Raw genomic sequence first — 27,255 nt, forward strand, 5'->3', positions numbered from 1 at the left:
TCATCCTCCCTACGTTTCATAGCGTTTGTGTACTAACATGTCCCCGATAGAAATGTACCGAAGTCCCGTGCCAACGCAAGTGCCAGGTCTATGCGTGATCGACGGACTAGACTCCGCCCCAGACGCTGAGAAAACGGAAAGATGCCGTCCCTAGTTTATGTTCTTAACTTTTTGTAGTATGATTGATCGATTTGTTAATGAATGTCAACTTTACTAGCGAGGGTCCCCTAGAACCTTCGTACAGATACGAGTACATCGGTTAATAGATTATCACGTAAAACATTAATCAAATCAAAATATATTTCTGTCTACCTAGGTATATATATCTAGGTGTATGTGAATATTTGACAAGTATTATTAGTATAATGAGCTGTCAACATTCAAGCTCATCACTTATTGAAATATCTCCAAGTCAAGTCAAATCTTAGCAAATTACGAACATATCTAGACAATTCTTCAAAATATCAACTATCAAATTTATAACACATATATCATTATCAATCTTTTCGCTGCGTAAACTAATGTACAATTGCATTCTACTTCCTCTCAAATGCTTTTCATATCCTTTCTAAAATCGACTCAATGGTGCCTGTTTGTTTCGTTATGCCATACTTTTCTCTGTTTTGGTTTTGATTGATTTAGCTTGTACATCAGGAACAAACGTGAATGAGAATAAAAATGCATCCTGGCCATCAAGTAGTTCTCACAAACATTATGATAGTTTTTGAACATTAATCTGAAATTCCCAGATATAAGAGAAGGAAACCTGTCCACCATGTGCAGACACTGAATCGAACGAGAACTTGCTAGAATTTATGAACTAAGTTGAAAGAATTGAAAGAACTATAACATGAACAAACCCGGACGAGAACCCAAACACCTCATCACCCCTTAACCCAAATATCCTTAAACGCCAAATAATTCATCATCATCTCAGGATTTGGTATTATGTACGCCCCCAAGAATCATCATTAGACCCATCAATGCACACCAAAATTTCTTCCACATTACGCCCCCTTAAGGTTATTTGGTTTTAATGTCATCATGTTGGAAAGGCTCCTCGAAATACAATCCACCTACTTTGTCGTGCCTGTTGTGACCTTTCTCAAATTCTTCAGCATGTCTTCAATTAAAGACTCTGAGTCAATTGGTACGTCTGGTAAGTCATGGGTTTGCGGAGGAGGAGCAAAAGTTTGTGGCTGTGCCTGCGAAGCATTGAGGTTTTGGAAATATTGCTGATGAGGGTAGATGGGTTTCGCCTCCTGCTGAGGAGGTTGAGGTGGGACCTGAGACTGATTTGAGGCATCGATCGGTTGCTGACTGGGTTCTCTCTGGGCGAGAGGAGGAGAACATGAGGGAGGAGTAATGAGAGAAGCTTTCGCAGCCGGTTGAGGCTGTGACAATGGATTATCGCCAATCTTCTGTGCAACTTGAGGCGCAGGTTGAGATTGCGGAGGTTGAATTTGTTGGGACTTCTGAGGTTCCTCAGTTTGCTGAGCTTGCTTGGACTCGATTGTTTTCGCCACTTGAGACGCGAATCCAGATTGCGTGGGAGAGCCTTGGCCACCAGACGGAAGGTAAGATGAATTTTGATACTGAGTAGAACCGTGACTTTTGTGGTTGTGTTGCTGACGACCTTGCTGCTGAGGATTTTGTTGTTGACCATGTGGCTGCGGCACGTGGTGATTGTGAAACATCGAGCTGTACTCCTTCCGAATAGCTGGGTGCAAGGGCGAGTCTTTCCTTTCCCATTGATTCGTGTCGTACGGCTTAGGCGTAACCTGCTGAGTTGGTGTTTGCTGATGTCTGGGTATGGAAGGTGAAGAATAGCTTGGTCTTGCAGATGAGGTTGCCGGGGAATATATTTGGGGCCCATTGGAGGAATAGGAACCGCGGGAAGATTGGGGGGTATAAGAAGTAGGATAAGATGCTTTCCTGCCAACACCCCCGGTGTAGGAAGAAATTGAGGTTGGGGTTGATGCTGTAGATGATCCCGATTTTGCAAATAGGGTCTGCTTGAGATGCTCTGTCCAATTTCCTTGGTAACCATTCATGAATCCTCCACCTTCTCTGTAGGGGCTCTTATATTCCATGGGTGAGCGGTTATGCTCGATCTGCAAGTAGAGATACTTCGCAAAAACATTTCCCATTTTAGGGGCAGCTGCTCTACTACTAAAAGGATTGTTTCCTTTCGCCAACGACTGAGTTGGTCGATAATTTGTATTGGGTGGAGCCAGTGGACTAGCAGTTGGTTGGGGATGACGCGGTGTAGCTGCTTGATGAGGCTGGCGTGGTGGAGCATATTTAACTTGTGGTGCATAATTGACTTGTGGAGGATAGCTGACTTGTGGAGCATAGCTATTATTTGGTGTATAAGCGGCTCTCGGAGGAACAGCCGCAGATTGATTCGTAGAAGCAGTTGCGGGAGGAGTAGTGGAAGTGGGCGCAGGAGACGCCGGGTTGTTTTGAAATCTGGGATCAGTACCAAAGTTGAGACCAACTGCAGGTACTTGGACAGGCCTAGATGCCGCTGACTGTCGCAAGAAAGCTTGTTGAGATTGGTATGATTGTGCATCTATCAAACCACTGTGATAACCATCTTCAGATTTACGAGGCTTATACACATATGGTTTCTCTGACCTCGCAACAAAAGGCGCGGAAGTTCCAGAGGATGGTGCCGGTTGGTTCACAAGTTTGGTAGCAGCCATCTTCTGCATTGCCTGTGCCGCCGGGCCCATATTGGAAGTGTTAGCGGTGGGCATCTTTGTTGTGGTTGCAGAAATTTTGTTCGTGGATGTAGGATATGAGGCTGCATAAGATGTACGTGGCGCAGCTGTAGCCGGTTTGGGAATTGTATCAAGGAAATGACCTTTAGGATTGTGTCTCTGGATCCTTAGATCTTCCGTAAATTGTGCCCTAGCCTCTGTGGAGTTCTTTCCAAGATAATACCAAACTTGGTTCTCCTTGCTCAAATCTAATTTGACCTGTGCCGCATTGCGAGCGATACTTTCTGTATTAAACTCTGCCCATGTGAAGCCCTTGACAAATGGATCTTCAGCTCTTGGAATATCATCAACTTGACGTTTTGTGGTGTTGAGTGACGCTGCCTCAATACGAGATTTTGGCATGGGGATTGCTTTCTCGGATGGCTTGGCGAGAGTAAAGAATGACGCGTCGGGGATGAGAATCCATTTATATTCGACTTCAACGCGGTCACTAAGAGAAGAGTTAGCAAGATCATCATACAACTATAAAATGTTTTCACGAACCCGCGAGGCAGAATATCGACAAGCACTGTCTCTTCATCTTTCCGATTCTCGATGATAGTACCTGCAAATATGTCGCCCTTGTGAAACTGCATTTGACAGACTTCGCCAACCTTCAAGTCCTTGGCACCATTACGAATACGGTCGTCTTCCTCGAGAGAATCGCTGTCCAGCCTCTTATCGCGTTTAATGCGATGGAAGCGACAACTGAATTCGATGCCCCACTCTTTGTACTCGGTACCATCCTCTCCAAACACCGGAATTTCACCTTGCTCAACAAAGACGCCTGCTGCTGCTGCGCAGGTCGCATGATATGCTCTTGTACACTTCTTCTTAGAGCATTGAAAGCATGCACCTTTCTTCGAGCGGCAATAGTTGCACTTGAGGTCAAATCGAGCTTTGGAAATCTCCTTGATGCCCGTAACCACTTCTTGCTTGTCCACTTCTTCAACGATCGTTTCTGGAATGTACTGAGCACACATACGATGTGCCTGTTTACCATCCTCGGTTGGGAGTAGAGGCTCGGAGGGAATGTCGTTGGGACACAAGACACAAGGTTCGTTGATTGGTGCTTTGATGCGCATCCGAATTCTCTTCACATTTTGCTGCTCGTCCGACTCACTCTTGACACGCTTTCTCTTGCGTTGTGATTTGGTTTTAACCTTTGCGTCGCCACTGCTGTCGGGGGGAGTAGGGAGATCTGTCGTTTCATTTTCGTCGTCTTCCTCTTCTTCTTCATCCTCGTCAAAGTCGGTTTCATATTCAGTCTCTTCGCCATTCATTTTGCGTTCTAAATCCCGAACATTGATCCAAACGCTGTCTTGAGCTTGATCACAGTCGCACTTCTTAGCCACCTTTCCATATTCAAGCCAAGATGGTAAACCAAAGTTAACAGCCTCAGCGCAATTGTACCCGAGATTGTAACCAGAATGATATCCGTATGGGAAGGTAATCACAAACTCTCCTGGACGGTGAACAATTTTGTTGACCTTGATGTTATAGTTTGACAACAAGTGCTGAGGTGATATCAAAAATGTTTTGTGACGAAGGAATTCGCTACAAGCTTTAGCATCAGCTGGCCAGATGTTTTTCATCGCAGCTTCGAATCGTCGTGCATCCCCCTGAGAGATACTGTACCATTGCTTCGGTGCGCCAAAGTGAAGATAGTTGATACTATAGAGGTCGACATCCTCCAAATGCCAGGCAAATGTAGCTTTCCACATGCCCAAGTAAAGATATGCAGTGTTGACACCAGGAATTTGCCCGCCCAAATGATCAAGTATATTGGGCAACTTTCCAAGGTTCCATTCAGTCGTTTTATCATCGAACAATGATCCCATCATATCCGCTCCATAAAGTGGTGGGGCATATGTGAGGGTACGCCAATAGTGTCGTTCCAATTCTTCACACCTCTCCGCCGAGTAATCCTCACCCTCTAGCTCGTAATTGAAGTTCTCAAACGCGGCTTCGTCTACTACGCCTGCTTCACCACGGCGATTGTTCTTACGACGAGAAGAAACAGATATGGCTTTAGGCTGTCTTCCCCCCTTTGGTTTGACAGGCGTATCATCCTCGTTTACTTCTTGCTTGACGGACGATGAATCACCTTCGGTTTTCGGAGATATTGGAGTCGGTAAACGATCTGGAGTTCCACCTTCTGAATCGACAGTAGCATTTGTCTTAAGTCTGGACGGCCGGCCAGGTTTTCTTTTTCCTCCCGGTGTTGAAGCTTTTGCTCTAGTTGTAGCTTTAACCTTTTCAACGTTGGCTCTCCTTTCACCTCTCTTGGCCGGAGGTTGATGTTCGCTTTGATCGCACAACTGTCGCCATTGTGGAAGATTGTAAGAACGTTGATGGAGAATGTTAGCTTGTCGGTATGTTCCGCTCTGACCCATGATATCTTGTTTAATCGGATCCTTCACTCTAATCGTTTTTATAGCGTCGTCGAGCGGTGGAAGGGCAGCTTTCCATTCGGGTGGTGGGATAACCTTGACAATACCAGATTTCATACCATATTTATTGACTTTATCCATCTAGACATCGTCGCATTAGCATACACCCCAGGGGGGCTTTGAGGAGGTTGTTCACTCACGAAGAGATTAAAGTCCTTGAACTGAGCCATGGTCGGCATAAAAACAGGGACTCTGCCATCGTCTTCCCAATGTTCTGGTTCAATTGGCTCATCTGCTGTAAACTCGAGATCTGATAATTCTGAGTCGCTTGATGGATCGGTTCTGATAGTGTTGTTGCTTTCTGGTGGCGAAGCAAGACCCTGCGGAATCGCAGATGGCTCGCCCTCACTAGGAACAACTACCTGGTCGGTAGCAGTCGACATCGTGTAGGCTCACATGCGATCGACCATGCGACTTTATTATGCGTGATGTGGTTGTATTATCAAATCGTGAATTTGGGAGAGTAGGTGAAGGTCGTCGAAGTGTGGAGGGGGGATTGAAGAATGATGCGCGCTGTGGAAAAGAATGGATTGAATCTTGGCAGATGTCGAAAGAAACAATTGACAACTTTATCCTATTAAAAATAAAGGCAACTTTAATATCCTCGTTGATAAGGTCTTGGATGAATTATCGGATTCGCAGTTGATTGTCGGATTATTGTGTATGTATATCGTACGGCTACTGAATGAAACAAGACAGGACGATTTATTGAGGTGCGATTTCCCTCGAATGATTCTCCTACTTGCCGATACGAACTAACCTTTATCCACTTTAGCGCATCTTCTTTCGGTTCCCATTTCTAGAACAGTGGATCTGCATTTTTGATAAAAGAAAAAATGGTTCACCGAGATTACTTTTATCTTCCACCTCAGTCTTCGCCATCACTTCAATCACACTTCTCAACGATCTCTACGATACATTGACAAACATGTATTTTATCTCTTGACAATTTTTATCGTTATAATTACCTACCTAGGCAATTTCGGCAATTACAATTCTTTTTATAATTTATCATAATAAAGGACACAGAATTCTTTCTAGACACACCCACGCATACATCACATCAACAGAAATACCAAGATATCAATTACTTCATCGGAGGAGATAGGAAGGGGTACCAACGATCAGCTGCGATCCAAGTATATATGGTGATGTCGAAATTCTTCCCGTTGTATGAGATAAGGAGATAACATACACACACACACATACCTAGTATATACATGTCTACACTTCGGCAGGTCCAAGTATTGCAACTGTTGACGATTCTTGCTCATTGTTTTGCCATCCATTTCCCCTTTTCCCCCTTTGGCTCTGGCATTCTATCCATTCTTCGTGATTTTTTTCAACACTTGATTGCTTCTTCTTACTATAACTATCAAGGATTGATGGTTTTATCTCGATTTATCCCGGTCAGGATCGTCTCATGCAGTGCACAGTTCACCTTCCTGTAAGATGAGCATCATCATCATCTCAACTTATCCATACAGATTTGGATTTCATCATCATATTACATAGGGCTGAGAAGTTTATCTGTACCTACTAGTCTCGTTGCTTTGTACCGTACAGTTTCGGAGCTTGACTTGTGCATCTGTGTACAGTCTGTCCATATCAATCAAGTCAAGTGCGACAAAGAATGATACCACATACATCTCTCAAATCCTAAAGTCATGATTGACTTATCGACCTGGATTCTATGGTATACGACGTTTAATTAGGAAAAGTTGACATGACGTGGGTTCCGGCATGAGATGATTGAGATACTCGATAAGTACTCGTATCTGATAGGAAAATTACCCCTGCGCTAGTGAAATCTCTGTCATCGAACTTGCATCAAGCCAAAACCCATCTTCGTCAAATTTAAGCTTCCATAAGGCGTAGGGCCGAGTGGCTAAAAGCGGTGACACCTTTGCATCTCCACCTAACCTACCCAAGCAAATCTTACCCGTTTTCCCCATGACATCCCGGCAAATCTGGGGAGACATAGTGTCTCACTGATTGGAATCACATCACCACAGCCCAGTCATGATCTTCGGACATGTCCAACAGGTGTTTGTCGAAAAATTTGAATACCAACCTCGCAAACACTCTACTGGCATCTAGCCCTGGGCATTTTCGTCCGAGGTATCGATGTCATCTTGAAAATCCAATCTGATTTAGAACATTAATAGGATCTGGATATTTGGTCTGGCTCGAGAATATGACTATGTTGTTTGTATGATCAACGATATCACTGGAGGCAGGCTAATACAGATGCAACTAGATGTGCAAATTGTGAAAGTGGACAAGAACTGGGCAACGAGCTCACGAATCAAATCGCTCGGCAACATACATATGGCTTGACACTGACTCGTGCTCTATCACGACTGACTCCCCCAAGATTGGAATTGAGAACCACCTCGACTTCAACATGAAGCAAGTTCCTTCCAACAGTTGCAAAGTATGACGATTGTGTTGAAATTTTCAAGTGTTCGTACCCTTTTTATCACTGATGCTAGGCTAATCTTATCTTAGCCCCACACCTCGTAAATAGTTCACACGTCCATTGATCGATTTTTACTTGACATTCACGAACATCACGGCTACAATGTAGATAAGGCTGCGATTTCTAGTGCTTTGGTGTGACCTCATATGATTGATGAGCTACCAATAACAATCAATATGCTGATGTAATGAGATATATGGCAGCGCAATCTCGCCATTGCGCCGTACGCTCAATAACAATCGCATACACAGGATAAACATACAGCTCGGTGTAATGCCGCAGGTATATATCTAGGAGAATAACATCCCATTCATTTTGGAGGCGCGCGTTGCAGATATTATGTTAGAGCCTTTGTGGCTGATAGTGCAGATACAAGAGGGAAACCTCTTGTGACCCTTCCTGCAAAGACTAGTACAAAATATGTAACTACATATTGCTATAAAAAGGTAACCCCTACAACACACAAAAACATCTTGCAAAAACCTCGACACATTTTCTCGTAGACTCTAAACATTTCACTAATGTACCCACTCCACCCATGAATCACAGATCAAACCATTGAAATAAACCCTCGCCTCACGCCATCTAGACCATACTCTATACCCCATACCCCATATCCCATCATCCTAAGATCCAGCAACCTCACAGCAAAAGCAACACCCTCCAACCAAACACCATATCAGACACATATCCACATATCCACACACCCACATAATCTCCTCTTCCAATTTCCCACTTCCCACTCCCCCGTCTTCCTCCTATATCAAATCTCGCAAATCCCAAACCAACATAACCGTAGACTTCCAGCTAACACTTAAACACACGTCTAACACACAATCTAACATTCCATCGATCCCACTCGCATAAATTACAGCACCTCACATTACATCTCCTCGCCCACAGAATCCTCAAGACTACCTGCAGACCAGTGGCGAGGAAAATTCGCCGAACTACGACGTAGAGCTCGAAATAGTAAGATCTCGACACAACACAAATATATCAACCGCGAACCTCAGTTTCGAAATGCTTCGCGGTGAGATTGCAGGGAAGTGATTGGTAGTGAGTTTTCTTACTGAAATGAGGTGAAAGTCAAATAACACTTTACGCTGGATGAAATACTCCTCACTGCATACACAACCAAAAGATCACTCATCACTATCATCACTCTCTCACATGATCATGTATCGGGGTTCTTTTTTTTTTCGTCATTCATACAACCATCATCAAATCATAGGTATCAATCATTCCATTTTTTATCGTTTCGATTTGGCCAGCCCAATCCGATCCGATCCGCTGCGTTCATCCAGCCCAGCCCAGTCCAACCGTCCTAAAAGACCAAGACCAGCGAACCAAAGACCAAACCAACCGAACTTTTCAATGTGTGCCCCGGGTATGAACAAGCAGCCTGCATAAAAGCGCGCAAAAAGGAAAATCAAGTTGGCCAAAGTACAGGAAATGTGTGTTGTGTATGTAATGCCATAAAAAAACGAGACGCTCTCCCATATCGTATTGTACCCCTATGCCATATCCAGCCAATATCAAGAACATGACAGATTCATGCAAATGCTTAATTGTGCTGTTTTCGCAATTGCAAATATTAAATGCAAGAAAAACTTTACCCATTTCGCCTTTGTGTGATGCCATGCCGCGAGAAACAAGTTGAATGAAAGAATCAGGATATTACAAGTTGCGTGAGCTAATGCATCTAGGATTTCACAGTTTGTGAGGCCATAGAGCTGTTTCCGAAAGGTGAATCTATGATGACTCGCCTCTTGGGGCACGAGGAGCACCACGAGGAGCACCACGTCCGCGTCCTCTATATCCATCGCCTCTGAAGCCACCACGACCTCGGCCACCTCTACCACCTCGATGATCTCCACGGCCACGGTTGCGGCTGACTTCATGGAAGCCATCATTGTTGCTGACTGGAGGGGTAGGAGTCTTCTGAAGCGAAGTCATTAGCAAGATACTCTCATTTATTGTACAAATTGGGATCAACTTACTGAACCAGGACTCTCAGGTTGCTCATCGGCCCAGCTTTGAGTGTTAGAAGGGGCAGCAGGAGTAGCAGTAACACCGACATCTGTCTCAGTGGCTTCACGAGGAACCTCGATCCACTCTTGCGATGTAGACAAATCGTTGTTGTTATCCCAATTTGCCTCAGCTGCAGCATTTCCTCCTTCGCCAAAAGCTGAATTTGGGGGAATTCCTTGAGCTTCCTCGAAGCTTGGTGATTGGTGGCCATTGCTCAATGCACTTGTGACGGGGTCATCGATTTCAGTCAAACCGGCGTTAGCGATAGTTGGGTCACTTTGAACAGGATATTCGGCGACTTCGGTTTGGGTTGTCTCTTCATCTGCGAGCTCGGTGGGTTCGGCGACAGATGTGGTTGGCAGCGCAAGGGCAATGGCCTTGATGTCGGCAACTAATATACCAATCAGTGGATTGTAATAATTACAACTACAGGTGAACTTACAGGTTGTGGTAAGTTCTTCGCCGTTGACGGATGAACAGACTTCATTAGATCCTTGGATGATCTTTGTCATGGCAGCTACAGCAGCTTCGTCTCCACTGTAAACTTGAGTGAGAAGCCCTTCAATTCCCTTGTTCTCATCGAGCTCTGGATCATTTTCTGGGCTTCGGCGCAAGGCAGCGAGACAGAGAAACTTAGTGATAAGCAACAAATTACTCTCTTGTTCTTCAGCCTTTTCCTTAGCAACAGAATCCTTAGCAGCCTTGACTTTCTCCTCGAGTTCTTTGCTGGCACGCTCATTGAAAGTCTTTTCGAATTCGGCCTTCTCCAACTGAAGCTTTGTCTTGTATTCTTGGTCGAACTTCTTATATTGTGCGATTTGCTCCTCAAGCTGGGCTAAAGATGCTTGGAGGGATGGCTTCTTCAAAATTTGTGCCTTTTGGTCAGCATTGATCTTGCGAGTAGCTACCAATTCGTCCAAGCTCTTGCCTGGGTTTTCGGCGAGAACATTGTCAACTTTTGAAGCGTTGGTCTATCCGATATATAATTAGCAATTTGCCTAAGGGCGATCAAATGTAGATTGTGTTGGCTTACGATCTTCTTGTTGACATTACGGATGCTCCTAACACCAGTTGTTAGCTGTGTCAACCCCACCAAAGATTGACAAGAATGCCAATGATGGATAAACTTAGATGGCCTAGAAAAAAAATCTTACTTGTAGAGCTCCTTGATATATGGACTCTCGTATGCTCCATCTCCATTGCTGTTCTCTTCAGCATTAGTGGACGAGGCCTTTTCTGTAACAGCAACATCTGCTTGTGCGGCGGGCTTTTGCACGTCGACAGCTTCAGTCTTGGCCTTCTTCTTCTTTGCAGACTTAGATTCCGGCTTAGAAGATGGGTTTTGAACTACGGAAGCAGCCATTGTGAACTTGTTTTGTTGTGTGATCGTGATGTTTGGTTTCGTGATACAGAAATCTCGAGAAAGATAGCTTGCTCGTAAGTGAATGAATGATTAAAATGCGTCGTCTATGAATAAAACGAAGTATTTAATACAAGGAGATGAGGAAGAAGATATTTTCAGGTTTAAGAACGAAGTTTTGTGAGATAGGATTTTTTAGGAAGTGTTGGTATCAATTATCAAAAGTGAGTGAGCTCCAAGATGATGGGGAGAGATGTTTGGATCGGAACCTTGTCAGCCTTAGCGAACGTGGAAGAAGGAAGTGGAATAAATTCTGCCCCCAACAGAAGAAGAAGTAGGAGCAGAAGGTCAACGCATCTAATAAATTTTATAAGGTATTGTACTGTGGAAATGAAATTGAGCTGTATTTAGACATCATTGAATTCTTATTTTATTGTAGTTTAATCATATCAGCCACAAGTGATTGATGTATGGCTAAAAAAGAGTTGCTAGCATCTCCAGCTGGTCATCTTCGCCTTGTCCCCCGAGCTCCGTGAAATTCACAGCCTCGCGCATCAGTCCAATACATTCTTCTTCTTCTTCTTCTTCCTCATGATTGTCGACCACCAATGGTATCGTACCTAGGTACTCTTCGCATCGCCATCTGCCGTCCGATCCATTGTTCGTAGCATCTGTTTTAAGTAGGTACATCTCGTATTCCTCCTTCGGATTCAAGCGCCCTTGAGACCCATACCCTCTTGGAAAGAGGATTCACTTTATCATCTATACAACCACGTATCGAAGCTCGAGCATCATCCCTTAAATTTCGATAGCGATAGCTAGTTTGATATGGTTATTATAGGTATGAGTAGCAAGAGGGTTAGACTTACTTCAGTAACCTTTTTGATACTCTTCGCACTAATGCCACGCTCTCCAGCCTGCTTCGCATTGATACCAGCTTCCTTCATTAACCTGAATCAATTAGACAATATTTCTGGATAACTGACTCCGCAAAATGGAGGTTATCGTGACATACGTTTCGAGAAATAGCATATAATCGAGGAAGATCTGTGATAGTATCAGTGAATGTCCTTTTAGCCCGGAACGCGTCGTAAAACATACCAATACATCAACATTTTTGGTGAGATTACGCTTGGAATGAGCTTTAACGATCTTCTTAAGATTTGCTCGAGGATAGAGTTTCTGTCCTGTAGCCATGCTTCCGGTAATGGCAGATGTTATTCGTATGAAGAAGAATGCTTGCGATAAGATTAAGTTGCTAAGTTTGGTTGTGTACACAGGAATTACTATGATGCTCTCTTCGCGTGTTGTGATGTGATGTGATGTTTGAGTTTCTACAGCCTTGTCATGTGTCGTCGCTTATTGGTTGAAACTTCAAGCTTCCGCCAAGCTTTCATCGGATAAGCTACCCAATTAGGCAAGTGGGCGGTATCGTCCCTTCCCGCACCTGCCAACCTTAGCACCTATGACAAACGGACTAAATTTCCATAGTTACTTCTGATTTACTCCGTACTTGAACTCCGTGCTTTCATCCACGCTTTCCTTCGGCCTTCTTTCCAATTCTTTCTTCTTTAAATACCAGAACTCCAATCAAAGTCCTCCCAACCATTCAAGAACATTCCCAAATTACAAAGTCCGATTCAACGTCAACTGGTTTGACCGTTTCTTGATATCTAGTACTAGATCTCACCACAGTCGTTGAACCATTCACATCATGGCTTCTTCAGCATCCGACCGAGATGTGCTTCCAGATTCGGTCAAGCCTTCTCACTATGCGCTCTCTATCTACGATATCGAGTTAGGAGGAGCTTTTAGTTATCAAGGAACAGTCAAAATCGATATCAAAATCGTCAAGCCAACCAAGGAAATCACTTTGAATGCTTTTCAACTCAAGTTGCATGAAGCAGAGGTTTCTTTCACTTCCGGGAAGACTTCTCAGTCTATTAAGTCCAGTGAGATATCTTATGATACCAAGAAACAACGTGTAACTTTAAGTTTCCCGGACGAGCTTTCTGTTTCTGAAAATGCCATACTAGCAATCAAATTTCAAGGAACTGTCAACAATGACATGGCTGGCTTTTATTATTCAAAATACAAACCTCAAGTCACCCCAGCCGCATCTGTTCCTAAGGTTGATGAGTTCCATTGCATGTATAGCACTCAATTTGAGTCATCTGATGCTCGCAGGGCTTTCCCATGTTTTGATGAGCCTAACTTGAAGGCCACTTTTGACTTCGAGATCGAAATTCCCAAGGACCAAATTGCTTTGAGCAATATGCCTGAGAAAGGCTCAAGAAATTCTAAGGACGGATTTCACTTCATTGAATTCGAGAGAACACCAATCATGAGTACCTATCTCCTAGCTTGGGCCATGGGAGATTTCGAGTACATCGAGGACTTCACAAAGCGCAAGTATAACGGAAAGTCACTGCCTGTCCGTGTCTATACTACCAGAGGATTAAAGAGCCAAGCACAATATGCTCTCGATCATGCACCCAAAGTCATCGATTTGTTTTCTGAAATCTTTGATATTGATTATCCACTTCCTAAAGCCGATTTGCTTGCGGTACATGAATTTGTGAGTCTCAAAATGCCTTTTCATCTGCAACGGCGCCTCTATGTCCAATTACTATCAACCCTTTCACTGACCATTCATTCTAGTCCCATGGAGCGTATGATAGCCCCCTTAGATTTCCCACACCTACTTATGAGTACGTTAGCTAACCTTTTAAATTTTCGGATAGTATGGAGAACTGGGGTCTGGTTAGTTTTAACATTCTTTTATGTGATTGAAGTATTTACTCACTGGTACAGGTCACCTATCGCACAACAGCTGTCTTGTTTGACGAGAAGACTTCTGATACAAAATACAAAAATAGAATTGCCTATGTCGTTGCGCACGAACTTGCCCATCAATGGTTTGGTAATCTAGTCACCATGGACTGGTGGAGTGAACTTTGGCTAAACGAGGGTTTCGCTACCTGGGTCGGGTGGTTGGCAACAGATCACTTCCATCCTGATTGGTGTGTATGGGATCAGTTCGTGGCTGAGGGTATGCAAACTGCATTTCAACTGGACTCCCTACGCAGCTCGCACCCTATTGAAGTACCTGTCAAAGATGCTTTGGATGTTGACCAAATTTTCGACCACATCAGCTACCTCAAAGGTAGCTCGGTAATTCGAATGCTAGCCACGCATCTTGGCCAAAAGACTTTCCTGAAGGGTGTCTCAAATTATTTAAAGGCACATGCTTATGGTAATGCTACAACACAAAATTTGTGGTCAGCTTTGAGCGAAGCTTCTGGTCTAGACGTCAAGGCTATCATTGATCCATGGATCACCAAGATTGGCTATCCTGTTCTCACGGTTGAAGAAGAGCCTGGTCAAATTAGCATCAAACAAAGTCGTTACCTTTCAACTGGAGATGTAAAACCCGAAGATGATGAAACAACTTGGTGGGTGCCTTTGGATTTCCAAGGAAAGGTGGGAGCCAAGGGAGCACAGCAAATCGCGTTTGAACAAAAAGAAGATGTAGTCCGAGATGTCGATGATTCTTTCTACAAGATTAATACCGATACTGCAGGCTTTTATCGAGTCAACTATCCACCGTCAAGACTTGCCAAGTTGGGTTCACAATTGGATCGCCTCAGCTTGACTGACAAAATTGGTGAGTCTAGATCAAGATTTTGATTATCTTATAGTCCAGACTGCAGTTCAGTCCAACAGTGAGATATCATTGCGTCTAATTGATCTCTTGATACGCTCGGTTATTCAATTAACTGGCATATGGATTTCGCTCAAGATTGAATCTGTCCGTACGATCAAACTGCATTCGGACGTTCGAGGCTTTCGGGTTCAGATTTTAGTCTGGACTATCATAGTCCAATATGCTTCTTCATCTTATTCTGATAACTAACACTCTCTTAGGTCTAATCGCCGACGCGGGTTCACTCGCAATTTCAGGACAAGCAGGAACTCCAGCATTCTTGTCTTTAGTGCAAGGCTTAGCTAATGAATCGAATCACTTTGTTTGGTCAAAGATCCTAGGACCAATTGGTACTATCAAATCTGTGTTTTCCGACGATGATGCAGTTTCCAATGGCTTGAAAGCATTCTTGCTGAAACTGGTCTCCCCGGCGGTGGAAAAGATAGGTTGGGAACAGCCTGCAGATGAAGATTTCCTTAAGTCTCAACTTAGACCTCAATTAATCTTGAGTGCTGGTCTTAATGGACATAAAGAGTAAGTTCAGAAGGATTTGTTGCCTGAGTATTTCATGACTGACAAGTTACAGAATTATCACCGAAGCTAAACGTCGCTTCGATCTATACACAAGCGGCAAGGATAAGACTGTCATTCATCCAAGTCTTAGAAGCGCCATCTATGGTCTTTCCGTTCGATATGGTGATAAATCAGAATATGAGGCTTTGAAGAAAGAGTACCGCGAAACAACTTCCATTGATGGCAAAGAAATTGTTCTCCGTGCAATGGGACGTGTTCAAACCCCAGAACTCATTTCAGATTATTTCGAGTTCCTTTTCAAGGAGGTCGCAACGCAAGATGTACACACAGGTGCATCTGCTCTTGCAGCCAATACCAAAACACGTTACCAGCTTTGGCAATACATCCAAGACAACTTTGATCCAGTTAAAGAAAGATTGTGAGTACTGAATGGCACACTGAATAGCTTCTCTATTTAATAACATTACTAATACTTTTGACAGATCTGCTAACATGGTTGTCTTCGATCGATTCATTAAACTTTCTCTGTCAACCTTCAGTGATGATAATGTCAACAAGGAAATTGAAAAATTCTTTGAAAATAAAGACAACAGAGGATATGATAGATCACTAGCAATTATTGGTGATACTATCAAAGGAAGAGCAGCTCTCAAATCAAGAGACAGGGAGGTTATCCTTGAATGGTTGCAAACCAATGGTTATTGCTGAATTCAACCAAGCTATGGATATTCATATTGATCTGATAGGTTCTCGAGCATTGCATCTATTTTCTTAGGAATCGAAAGAAAGAAACATATCTAGTATAAAATTACATCCATTCGTTATCCAAAATTGATGGATTCCCCTTACTGTTTTCTATGTCTGTTTGACCAGTGATCGTGAACCGCATAAATGTCTATGTATTCTTACATCACCTCCCTTCTACATGAACACAGATTGAACGGGTTGTTCAAAGCAATCATGGCTAGATTTCTGTGCGAAGTACTCTTTTTTCGATATCAAGAAAAAAAAAAGACTGAAAACTGTCCAGAGATGTTCGAAGTTTTTCGGATCATTCCCAAGAATGATATTCATTCATTATTCGTACTCATTATATTTGTTGCTGCTGCTCTCTAGTAATAATGACAAGTGGATCGATAGAAAGATAGGGTGTGCCACTTTTTACGGCCATGTATGGAGGTAGCCCACTCCACTTATCCGCCGCCCGACTGCGCATAAAAACAAAAAGTGATCCTTTCTTCCCAAGAGTCAGCACAACCGCTCGAGGGGACGATGGAGAAAAGAGAAATGGAAGCAAAAGTAGTGACCAGACTGGGGCACGATCCCAGGACCTTGTCCGTATTTAACAGGTTTGAATTGTTAAGGACACGTGATAACCAACTACACCATCCGGCCGATGATTGATGGAAGTCATGAAAATTTAAAAACTATATTTTGTCTGTGTGTGGGTATACTGATTGAGGTGTGGTTTAATTTTTCTCTCTCCTACGGATTTTAAATGCACTTTGCTTCTACTCGAAGGGTACCAATTTGCTAACAGAATTTAAGTGCTTATGCTATTTGTATGTGGCATTAATAATGGGATGAATATTCTCATTTCCTGCATTATCTTTTTTGTATATCTATTTTGTAGCGGACAAGTAAATTTTGGCTATTTCTTTCTCCTCAAGGGGTGGGCATAGGTCGAACGAACTAGTGCGATGGAAATGGAAAGACTCGTACACAAAGTAAAGGAAAGGCTAAATTTTGGTCAACAAATATCCAATGGTAATATCAATCTTTCAGTCAGGCTTGATACCTTTTATTCATTCATCTGAGACTTCGAGTTATTTGTGTCATTTGTGTTTATATGATGAGGCAGTTTAGATGCATCCTTCTCTTTATGATTCGAAGATAATAAAAGAGTCTCAAGTTTCATACATTTCGAAAGATGTAAGACAGTGTATATTAGTGGTTTCTTTACAGTTTTTTTTACAAATTCTTTACTGTTGTGCTTTATTTGACGCTCACGAGACACTTGTGAGAACCGTCTCATTCGGCAAGTGCTTGGTACCGATAACTCTCTAGTATCTTTGTCTCGTTTCTGGCCCGATTCGGAATCAGAGATTCTCCATGCTCATAAGTCTTGGTTTCTTTGTTGTTGTGATCTCGCTTCAATCTTTGAATGGAATGGCGAGGCGTAGGGACTATTATTTTTCGCTGTTGTACTATGCATGTTCTTTGAAGTTTGAGGCTTCCTTGTTCGATGCTCAAGTCCCGAGTATATATATAAAGTTCCGCAATGGGATGAATATAACATCATTAACCTTAATTTCTTGTTGTTTCGATTATACATACTTCACTTTGCAAACACTCAAACAATCCCAAGATTTCAATATGCCACCAAAAAGAGCCCCTTGCAAACATATCATTTTATCTGACGAAGAACTGGCATCTGGAATTACCAGTTTAGAACACATACAAGCTGGAGTGGAAGAATTCCATACAAATGGAATTGTCATATTTGAGAATGCCATTCCTCATGATATTCTCGATAAGTTCTACGAGAAGATGAATACGGATGGTGCCAAAAGGTTGGAAGATCCGAAAGTCTTTTTCAATCATGGCAACGAGAAAACCAATTTCTCCATATGTCCCCCTCTATCCAAAGAGTGGCTTGCCGAAGATATATGGGCCAACAAACACGCTTCAGCAGTAATGGAGGCTGTATTTGGGAAACCACAACTAGCATATGCAGGAAGTAATATCAACCTCCCAGCTGCAGATCCAACATCTCGTCAAGCTGTACATGTCGATTCTTACCACGACCATCACCAATTTCCCACCTGCATCGAGCTTTTCATGTACCTCCACGACGTATCACCCACAAATGGCTCCACCGAAATCTGGCCCGGCTCTCACCGCGACTATAATTTGAAAAATCTAGTAAGCCATGGTCGTGGCTGGGTAAAATCATCAGCTTTCAATCGTCGTGCAGAGCATTCTCCTCCCTTCCAACCCACTATGCCTAAAGGTTCCATCGCCATTCGAGATCTCCGTCTCTGGCACGCCGGTATGCCCAACCTGTCAGATCAAAATAGAATCATGCTTGGGTTTATTTATTTCCCTCGCTGGTACCGTAGTCCCATGCGCATCATGCTTCCTAAGAATTGTAAAACTGTCGTGCAAAAATGGACACAGGTTGATGCGGTTGGGGCGACGCAATTCGTGGATGGGGAGGTAGATCATTTGGATCAGACGTTGGGAACGCTGGCCTATTTGAATTTCACACAGGATCCGGAGATGGGGATTAAACAAATTCGGGCCAAGATTGATGTGGAACAGGGAAGAGAGCCGAATGCGGCGTTGGAGGTTACGGAAAAAGATTATTGGGTTCCGGGAAGGAACAGGTTGAGTGATAGAGTGACGGAGGAGGCGGAGGGTAAAAGTTACAAAGGGAGGTCGAGACTGAGTCGCAGGGGCAGGGGCAGAGGAGGGGGAAATTTTGATGCTCTGAAGCCGAGGGGTGGGAGTGTAAAGAAGAGGGCTAGGAAGTAGGTAACGGAAAACGAATCCAAGAATGAGTGAGGACGGTAAAATTGTTGCTATCTCTTAGAGAACTTGTATTTTTATTGTTATTCTCTTTTGATTATGTAGTAGTGAAGAATCTGAACGAATCTGTACTGTTGCAGCTTTAATTTTTATGTACTACTGCCGAGAATCTGATCCTTAATGATCTACTAAATAATACCAACGAAACACCTTTATAGCGCTGCAATGAGAAAATTGCATATAACAATATCCATGCCTGAAAAAAATTCACCAACCAGGGTCTGTCGCCCCATCCCATCCAATTCCATGCTATCAAAAACCAATCCTAACAATTCCGACCGCTACTCCCGCTCCCCTCAAATAGGCGAAACCGGGCTTCCTGATCTCGGCAAAGGATCTCTACTATATGGAGGAACCAAAGATCTATTAGCCCTCCTCATACTCGGCCCTCTAGCATACGGACTCACACTTCTACTATTTCTCCTCTCCGACGACGATCGCTCTAAGAGCGTTTTCGTAATACTCCCGCTCATCATCGCGGCCACGGTACTAAAAATCCATGTTATCCATTGAAGTGCTAACATTACTTTTCCGGGCTCGATATTCATCTCTGTAACTTCTCCGTTTGAATTTGAGGCCGAAAGGGAAGATGGGGAATGGACAGCTAATGCTGCGCCGGACGAGGTGAGCGAATACGCAGCAGCGAAAGCTACAGCAGCGGAACACCAGAAGAGGAGTGTGATGGTAAAGATGTGGGAGGGAGAATTGTTTCCGTTTCTTTTGATGATTCCACGGGCGAAAAAGAGGGCGAGGAGGAAGAGGAGGAAGAGGAGAGCGGACATGGCGGGGATGACGAAGGATATGCTTTTTTGCAGATCGAGTGCGTATTGGAGGGTTGAGTGGGGAGTAGTGAAGTTGTAGAGGGTGGTGAGAATGAGGGGAGATTTTCCGACAGAGGGAGTACAGATGCGGCCGGTGGTGGTGGGGGCGCAGAGGGCTGTGGATTGTTAATAGTGCTACGAGTAGGGGGGTGAGTGGGTGGCTTACAGGTGTAGGAGAATCTAACTCCGTTAGATAGTGAGGCAACGTAGATGTTGTCCATACCGGGTGAGTTGGTTGCACAGCCGATCAGTAGCAGAACTAGAAAAATCACGTTAGAATGCTTCTGACATTTAGCATAGAAAACGTACTATGAAATAACAAGATGGGAAATCCTAAAGCATATAATGCAAATGTAATAAAAGTTACTTTGAACCTCCCTAAGTCTGATGATCAGCAATTACTCAGAGAAGATGATTTCAAGGGGACTTACCCCAACCACCAAGACGTGGTCTCCTTTCTCCGGAAGGCATTGTATTATGATAATGAACTTTCCCCTTTGAATTTGAAAAATTAAAATTAAAATTGATAAGAAAAGAAGTCAGGTTGCGATGCTTCAAGAATGCTGTGAGGCAGTTATACAAGCTAATATAGACAATAGCAATCACTATATGGATAATGTTTGTATTTTAAAGCACCTAAATTCAAATTCCATACATTCATAATACTATGATATTGAGTCATGTGGCGGTAAGGCGGTGGCCAGCATGATCATTAAGAGATATGAGAATTATTGCTGCCCAATTCAGGTCCAAAAATAGGTCTACAGATTGCGGAAACTTTGATCCTAGCTATAGTTTCGTTACGACGACATGCATCAAGGAAGAAGCGATTTATCGACAGGATCGAAATCTGTTTTCATTCAATGGCAAATACTGGGAAGAGAAGTTTTCTCGCTGGGTGTGGTCGGCTGTCGGGTCATATGTCGAGTCTCTTTGCCAGATTTGGTGGAGGAGACCCATCAATAGACCGGGAGTTCCAAGAGGCGAAGTGAGCAATGTTTTTGTCTGCACTGTCTCATGATATGTGGAAAGCAGAAATGAAGATAGACATGCACAGATCGTGTTCGTAAAAGAAAATTTCAGCATCTCAGAAATCATTAAAAAAATTCGAGAAGCATCTTTCCCACTCCGCAACCCAGTGATCCATCCGGTAATTTGGCCATAGGTCGCGACCTATTGGGGCGGGGATTTGAACATTAAAATGAAAAGTCACACGAACTCATCAAGATTTGGCTCGTCATCGATTTGCCTCAAGACTTTTGAGGCAAATTTGTGAAATTCCATGTGCACTCGCCGTGGTAAATGTTTTACTATTCTTTACTGAAACTGCAAAGTTCGCCATGAATGACAGCAATGGAGCTCTAGTATTATGAAGTATAAATAATATATACGTTTGATCCACAAAAATTCAGATAGAGATACCTTATCCCGCTGAGTTGTTTCGCATGTTATGATGTTTTTTTGGAACTCAATGTGAATGACATGGACATTGTCCCAAATTTGTTTCTCCGTTGAAGCATATGGCAGAAAGGCTTGTAATAAGTTGCACACCAAAGCATGATTGATATTCTAATTCGAATTTGAAAATCAAACGCTTTGAATGTTCCAAACAATTAAGATGTTCAAATTCATATTTGAGAATTCAGCTTGGTGTGTGGTTTATGCCATGTAGAGCATCAACCTTGGAGCGTGAAGAGCAATCGCGAGGGTGCGGAACTATCCATGCTCGACTAGGTACCGACACATGATGGTCGTCTGGTCACACATAGGCAAATCTTACTAAGTTCACTCCTCACAAGCATGACCGCACACCTTGCTCTCAAACAAACCACGAGGAAAACATATTATTATTCTATTTGGATAGCCAGCACGACCTGCATGTACTATCTACACAAACCCAGAAACCAAATACAATTGCCATCTCGCCATCCCAAGAAACCGATCCATGGACCAAACATAACCATTCAGCAAATCCCCACCGGAAATTTCTCATTCCTTGTTTGGTACAAACAGATCCATGAACTCGCAAACCGACATACCAAAAAACTCCATGCTTTTGGTTTTTTCTATAATCGTATCGATTCTCTCCTCACTCAGTTTCAATGCGAAATTCTTCCTTGCTTTCTTTTCTATTAACTCTAAACTTTCTTTCCTTCTCGCATGGCCTTGAGGGAAGTGGATGACTATCTCTTCTAATTCGGTATCGTCATTTAGAGTAACCTTGATCGCGTTGGCTAGACTGCGAAGATCTTGATTGTGGTAATCTCTTGTAAATTCCGGATCTTCCTTGATGGTGATTTTATCTCTCAATTCTTCTACCCGAGGATCTTTCGACCAGGAGCTGGTGTTTTGGTAATCTTCAGTCTCGGGCAGAGAATTCTTGAGAAGAGTAATGGCAATCATATATCCAAGACTATGATCACGATCTGAAGGTGTTTGAAGCGCTCCTTGTTTATTCATAATAACCATCGCTGCTTCTTGGGTCCGAACTTGGATACTTTTGATATCGCTCGTGGATACTTCTTTTTCTTTCAATTCTTCGCAGATTAAAAGGGCGGCCTCGAGTGCAGTCATGCCGTGGCTTTCGGTTGTATAGATTTTGAAAAATACGTTTTCAACAACGGAGGTACCAAACGGTCGGGGAAGCTCAAATGTATTGCCTCTGAAGAGAACATCGTAAAATCCAGATCGTGGAGCACTCAAAGCAGTTTTCACACCTGCTTGTCCGGTCTTCGCTATGAGTGCCATTTGTACAGCTCGCATACAGGCATCACCTGCCGCCCAGTTCTTTCTTGGGCCAATGTTGGGTGCTTGACGATATGCACGGAGAGGGTTACCATCAATCCACGCATGAGAGACAGCGGCTTTGGCTTGCTCTTTTGGGAGATCCATGAGCCAGGAGACGACAGCTGTGGAAGCTACTTTGACAAGGATGACGTCATCTAGACCAGCTCTGTTGAAAGCATTCTTGCCTTGAAAACAGCCCTGAATTTCGTAGGCCTTGATTAGAGCGATGAGGACATGACGCATGGTAAGGATGGAATCTTGATCGTCTTTGGAGGTGGCTACGCGCGAGAGAACGTCGGCTGTTGATAAAATAGCTCCGAGATTGTCTATGAGATAATGTCAATAATCCATTTGGACGATGAGGAAAGGAGTGTTGGTAATCATACCAGAGGGATGCGTCCACTCAGCGCCTAAGAATGCATCATTATGGTTGAGGTATCGAATCATGGCTCCCATATCAAAAGCACCCTTCGCTATATCAAGTTGATAATTTGTTCCGGGTAGCTTAAATCCATTGGGAATGGTGTCTGGAGAAGGGAAGGTAGGCCCAACCAATTGAGAGAGTTCGGTGCTTGTGGCAATGCTTTCGAGACCAGCTCCAATAGCATCAAGTAAAGCTGAAGTTGCGCGAGTCCATGCTAAAGGAGATGTAATCTCATAGTCGTATGTGTAGTCAACGATCCTAGTGATTTCTTCATCGTAACAAGTAATGCCATTTCTGTCTACTTTTTCATTCCTCGTCCTGCGAGGAATTGAAGCCGTAGAGGCTGATGTTTGAAGTTCTATCATCTTCATGATGAATGCGGCTAAATCAGAAAACGAGGAAAGAAAAAAGACGTGATTATTGAAAATAGAAGGAAGAATGACAACGATAGCAAAACCGGAGAAAACATCAGGGGAAAGAAAGACTTCATATATAGGTGTGCGTTGAGGCACTTGCTCTCCAACCCAATTGTTCCGATAACATTTTGACCTACATGGAATACTTGGCCCAATGGCCGTTTTGATTGTCACAATTAAGAACGAACCAGGTAGACTGTCGAACTACGACAGACAAAGTTCAAACTCTCCAAGCTATTCAGAGCGTACAAGGTTACGAGCTGAATACTTGGTAGATTTTAGCGTGCGTAGTGTTGTCAAGTACGAACTCCTCTCCTTATTGATTTTCCAGCAAGCAAGTTGCCTTGCATGCTATTTGAAACAAAACCAGGTAGAGTCTCGCAAATGTAGCCCCAGGTTGATTTGAGGATCTCGGTTGGTAGACGTGTATCCATCGGTCATGCATATTTCCCCACTCGGTTCGTTGGTGTCACAACCGCTCATGATTATCCCTGCCAAGCTGCATTGGCGTGCGGCCACGCATGTCGACTATGAAAATTGATGACACGACTTCACCGCGCTAATAAGTGATGTGAATTGTCTCTTTGAATTTGCATGAACTTTTCAACGGACAGTTCTTATCCAATCACGATAGAAGAGTAGGGCCTCTATAAGAAGCACAATGCTTTCTGCTTGGATTTTCATTGGTTCGACTTCAGAGCGAGCATCCGGACTTCGAAGATAAAGCAATCTTCCCAATTACTCATCGTAAGGCAAAAGAAGAATTGATACAGAGCTTGGACAGCAAGTTCATCTGTGAGCCAATGCACTCAACTCAGCCTGTATTCGGAGATGTGGCAAATGGATGTTTTCTCAAATGCTTCTTGAACCGTCGGAGAAGTGGACAAAAAGATTCAAAAACATACAACAGTGGGGATTCGCTGGTGGTCACCCACCCAACTACTAATCCACCGATCTGAAGCTTGTGTATGGCAGAGCGGACGGGATGCCCAATTCTCTTCAGTCTATGGTCGTATGTGGCAGTCATGGGCTTGCTGCAGAATATATTCCAAGTCTTTGTGTACTTATACTAAAACTACACAATTTTCGATACCACAAACCCCTCTCGCAGTTGCTAGCAAATACAAAGTATTTAGCTATTCTGATACACATCATGCATTAGATAAAAAACATCAAGCTTCCCATTAAGATATTCTCAAATAGATACTTTGCACTAGTAGTCATGAGTCTCTTTCTTTTCCCCGACAGTCATTCTGCTCGTTGTCTATCACTTCTTCCGCAACTTCTCCTCCTTCCCCAGTAAGCTCTTCTTGTTCAGTAAGTTCTTCAGCATCTTCAATCCCTGATGACTGATCCTTTTGCTGCCAATTCACCATGCCGTAATTATCTTGAGATCCTTGCGAAGGGTCACCGTGTAAAAAATCCAATAAATTAAACGGAAACATCTCCATAGGGCCACGATACGCTTGATAGCATTGTTCAAACATTTCCAAAGCTTCCTCAAGTTTGTATTCATGGTGCTGATAGCTTGCTCGAAGAAGATATCTATTTCTCCTCCAGGGGTCGCAGAAATTCTCAGGTTTGCAGCAAGTATGAGTTAATCCCATCGATTCGAAGATAAGCATCCTTGTGCAATCATATGAGTATTGCTTCAACTGCATCGGCGATGGATGAGTATTTATTACCCAGCAGCAATAGATACTTTCTAAATACGGCCTTGATTGAGTTAAAGATCGGGATGCTGTAATCAGAATCGATATAGGCGTACATCCACGTGGCGAGCACAAACAATCGCAGTCGTCGTGACCTAGACTGTCCCGGGGCTGTGCAGACCACATCCACACCTATGCTGTGTAAATAAAGCCTCCATTCATCAGAGAAACTGCTTTCTGGAGCATTCGTTCAAGTGACTAGGTGCATCTTAGCGGATCACTGCTTAGTCCCACGTTATATCAACTTTCAGTTCTGGCGACTAGCCATAATCTAATGCCATCAATCGCTACATTTAGGATAATCCATTAACTGAGTGCATTGGTTTTATCACAGACACCGACAGTATCTGCTGTAAAACGTAAGAGCATGAAGATTAATTGTGGTAGGCTTGGGCACCGCCTCCGGTATCCATAGCTGGATCGATCTATACGGTGGTAATAAGGCTCTGAGTAAATAAATATCTTTGTTCGGATATCAAGCATGTCGAAAAATACATGCACCAGCAGGCTGCACAGCCACATACTTGTGTACGACAAGATTGTGTAACTGAAGAATGGATTCTTCCATTCCAAAAAATTGATAAGAATTTTGTACTTCTAAATCACACTGCAAGGATAGAGAAGGAATGCACGTCATTTCAGGTTCAGTTAATTGTCGAGAAGTATTCCCTTTGGGGTGATTGGCTATAATACCCAAGGATGGCCAGTTAGATGCATATAGTTGAAAAAGCCATCAATTGTGTAAAGAAAAGTCAGATCAGTAGTCCGAAATGAACGGTGAAGATTCACAGCCTTCCTGTTCCTATCGCTTATCCTTATAGCCCTTCATTATCGGTGAAGCAATGGTTCGAGCCACTTGTCGAGTTATTGGGTGTCTCACTTTGAGAAGAAGATTATTTGGAACGAGTGTTAGATGATTTTATGAAAGTCCCAGTTTCAAACCTCGCTTTCTTGGATTGAACAGTGGTTTCTGATTGTACAAGCGATTCGTAAGATTCGAGTTGTGTACATCGAGTGAAAAACACTAGCCAAGTAATTCCAGGCACAATATGTTGGAGGCTTCTGCCACATAAATCCAGTATGGACGACATATATATTTGGGAGATCCGCTGCTGTTATGTAAATCATGTGTAGCCCTAAATTGTCGATTTCAACTTTTCGTGTCATCTGCGCATATTTACATGATAGACTGAGTTCTTCCTCTCTAGCCGCAGCGACGATCCGCCCTTGCATACCAAAACATACCATCCCCTCTAGTCCGCACTTATCATGATGTCAAGATTGAACGATCAAATTGCAGAGCCAAGATGTAGAAGCGCCTTCTCCCTCATGAAGTATCGTGATTTGTTGTGTGTCGCCATTATGCAGTAGGCTTTCGCAGCTCGTTTGACAATCCTTCCATGCGAACATTCCCAGACTCTGAGGCTGGAGTAATTTACAGCGAAAAGTAAGAAGGCTTAACAAATTTGCCCGTTTATGTTTCACTTCTGCATAGTGTTACACAAAGAACGTATGTTGGTGCCTAGAAAGAATACGTACATGCAGCCTCTTACGCCAAGTCGGACTAAACCAGGACAGATCTTACATCTTTTAGTCGCAGCTTCGACTTCAATCTCATACACTTTTCAACCTCATTTATCTGTCAGTCGTTGCCACTAAGCATATAGTTGGGCTTGAATCAGCTGGAACATTTCTAAAAATGTGAGAAGTGATCAACCCTAGATCTTGGGAATTTTTGCTAACATGCGGAGTTTCGCCTAGCAACTCTCATAGCAGAGAGTCGCAAAATCTCTCATATGTGATGGTTGGGTAATCGATAACTCGATATTGATCATAGATGAAGCAGACATTCATTCTCTAATTACAAGCGGAAGCTTTTCATTGAAAGAACCGTATTATCAAATATACAATCTGGTGCGAGAGCGCCGACCTTTCTAGTGCTTGAACTAAAATATCAACTTGAGACTTTGTTTCCGTCATCGAAAAGGGAGAGAGCGGGGCCCCAACATCTCAAAAGCCTCAATAGAAGAAGAAAAGGATCTGCATGCAGGTGACAGACCTGATTCTTTATGCTCAAAATTCCACAACTTTGATCAGCAGGCTCAACTACAGAATATTAAGAACGCGGCAGAACTTGCCGTCGACAGGTAAACTACACCTTTTGATAGAA

General features: G+C 43.2%; 7 protein-coding genes across 7 annotated transcripts; 2 read left to right on the plus strand and 5 right to left on the minus strand.

The window, feature by feature from the left end:
* Nucleotides 1–1,076: 1,076 nt before the first annotated feature.
* EAE98_004439 (uncharacterized protein) lies at nt 1,077–5,601 on the minus strand (the record flags this gene model as incomplete). The annotated part of the gene is made up of 3 exons (XM_038952059.1): nt 1,077–3,216; nt 3,270–5,299; nt 5,359–5,601. The coding sequence occupies 3 exons, from the start codon at nt 5,599–5,601 to the stop codon at nt 1,077–1,079; spliced, it is 4,413 nt and encodes a 1,470-aa protein (XP_038811595.1).
* Nucleotides 5,602–9,455: 3,854 nt separating this feature from the next.
* Nucleotides 9,456–11,097, minus strand: EAE98_004440 (uncharacterized protein; the record flags this gene model as incomplete). The annotated part of the gene is made up of 5 exons (XM_038952060.1): nt 9,456–9,644; nt 9,704–10,125; nt 10,177–10,705; nt 10,768–10,795; nt 10,889–11,097. 5 exons carry the CDS (start codon nt 11,095–11,097, stop codon nt 9,456–9,458), a joined length of 1,377 nt encoding a protein of 458 aa, XP_038811596.1.
* Nucleotides 11,098–11,885: 788 nt separating this feature from the next.
* On the minus strand, nt 11,886–12,291 carry EAE98_004441 (uncharacterized protein; the record flags this gene model as incomplete). The annotated part of the gene is made up of 4 exons (XM_038952061.1): nt 11,886–11,912; nt 11,964–12,045; nt 12,110–12,141; nt 12,196–12,291. The coding sequence occupies 4 exons, from the start codon at nt 12,289–12,291 to the stop codon at nt 11,886–11,888; spliced, it is 237 nt and encodes a 78-aa protein (XP_038811597.1).
* Nucleotides 12,292–12,808: 517 nt separating this feature from the next.
* EAE98_004442 (uncharacterized protein) lies at nt 12,809–16,042 on the plus strand (the record flags this gene model as incomplete). The annotated part of the gene is made up of 7 exons (XM_038952062.1): nt 12,809–13,672; nt 13,756–13,766; nt 13,839–13,857; nt 13,909–14,761; nt 15,022–15,334; nt 15,387–15,752; nt 15,817–16,042. The coding sequence occupies 7 exons, from the start codon at nt 12,809–12,811 to the stop codon at nt 16,040–16,042; spliced, it is 2,652 nt and encodes an 883-aa protein (XP_038811598.1).
* Nucleotides 16,043–17,710: 1,668 nt separating this feature from the next.
* EAE98_004443 (uncharacterized protein) lies at nt 17,711–18,871 on the plus strand (the record flags this gene model as incomplete). The annotated part of the gene is made up of 1 exon (XM_038952063.1): nt 17,711–18,871. The coding sequence occupies one exon, from the start codon at nt 17,711–17,713 to the stop codon at nt 18,869–18,871; it is 1,161 nt and encodes a 386-aa protein (XP_038811599.1).
* Nucleotides 18,872–19,221: 350 nt separating this feature from the next.
* EAE98_004444 (uncharacterized protein) lies at nt 19,222–20,217 on the minus strand (the record flags this gene model as incomplete). The annotated part of the gene is made up of 4 exons (XM_038952064.1): nt 19,222–19,862; nt 19,913–20,005; nt 20,056–20,124; nt 20,178–20,217. The coding sequence occupies 4 exons, from the start codon at nt 20,215–20,217 to the stop codon at nt 19,222–19,224; spliced, it is 843 nt and encodes a 280-aa protein (XP_038811600.1).
* Nucleotides 20,218–21,735: 1,518 nt separating this feature from the next.
* EAE98_004445 (uncharacterized protein) lies at nt 21,736–23,328 on the minus strand (the record flags this gene model as incomplete). Its single annotated transcript, XM_038952065.1, has 2 exons — nt 21,736–22,859; nt 22,920–23,328. 2 exons carry the CDS (start codon nt 23,326–23,328, stop codon nt 21,736–21,738), a joined length of 1,533 nt encoding a protein of 510 aa, XP_038811601.1.
* Nucleotides 23,329–27,255: the final 3,927 nt, after the last annotated feature.

Source organism: Botrytis deweyae, assembly GCF_014898535.1.
Source record: "Botrytis deweyae strain B1 chromosome Unknown BDEW_008, whole genome shotgun sequence".
Taxonomy (NCBI): domain Eukaryota; kingdom Fungi; phylum Ascomycota; class Leotiomycetes; order Helotiales; family Sclerotiniaceae; genus Botrytis; species Botrytis deweyae.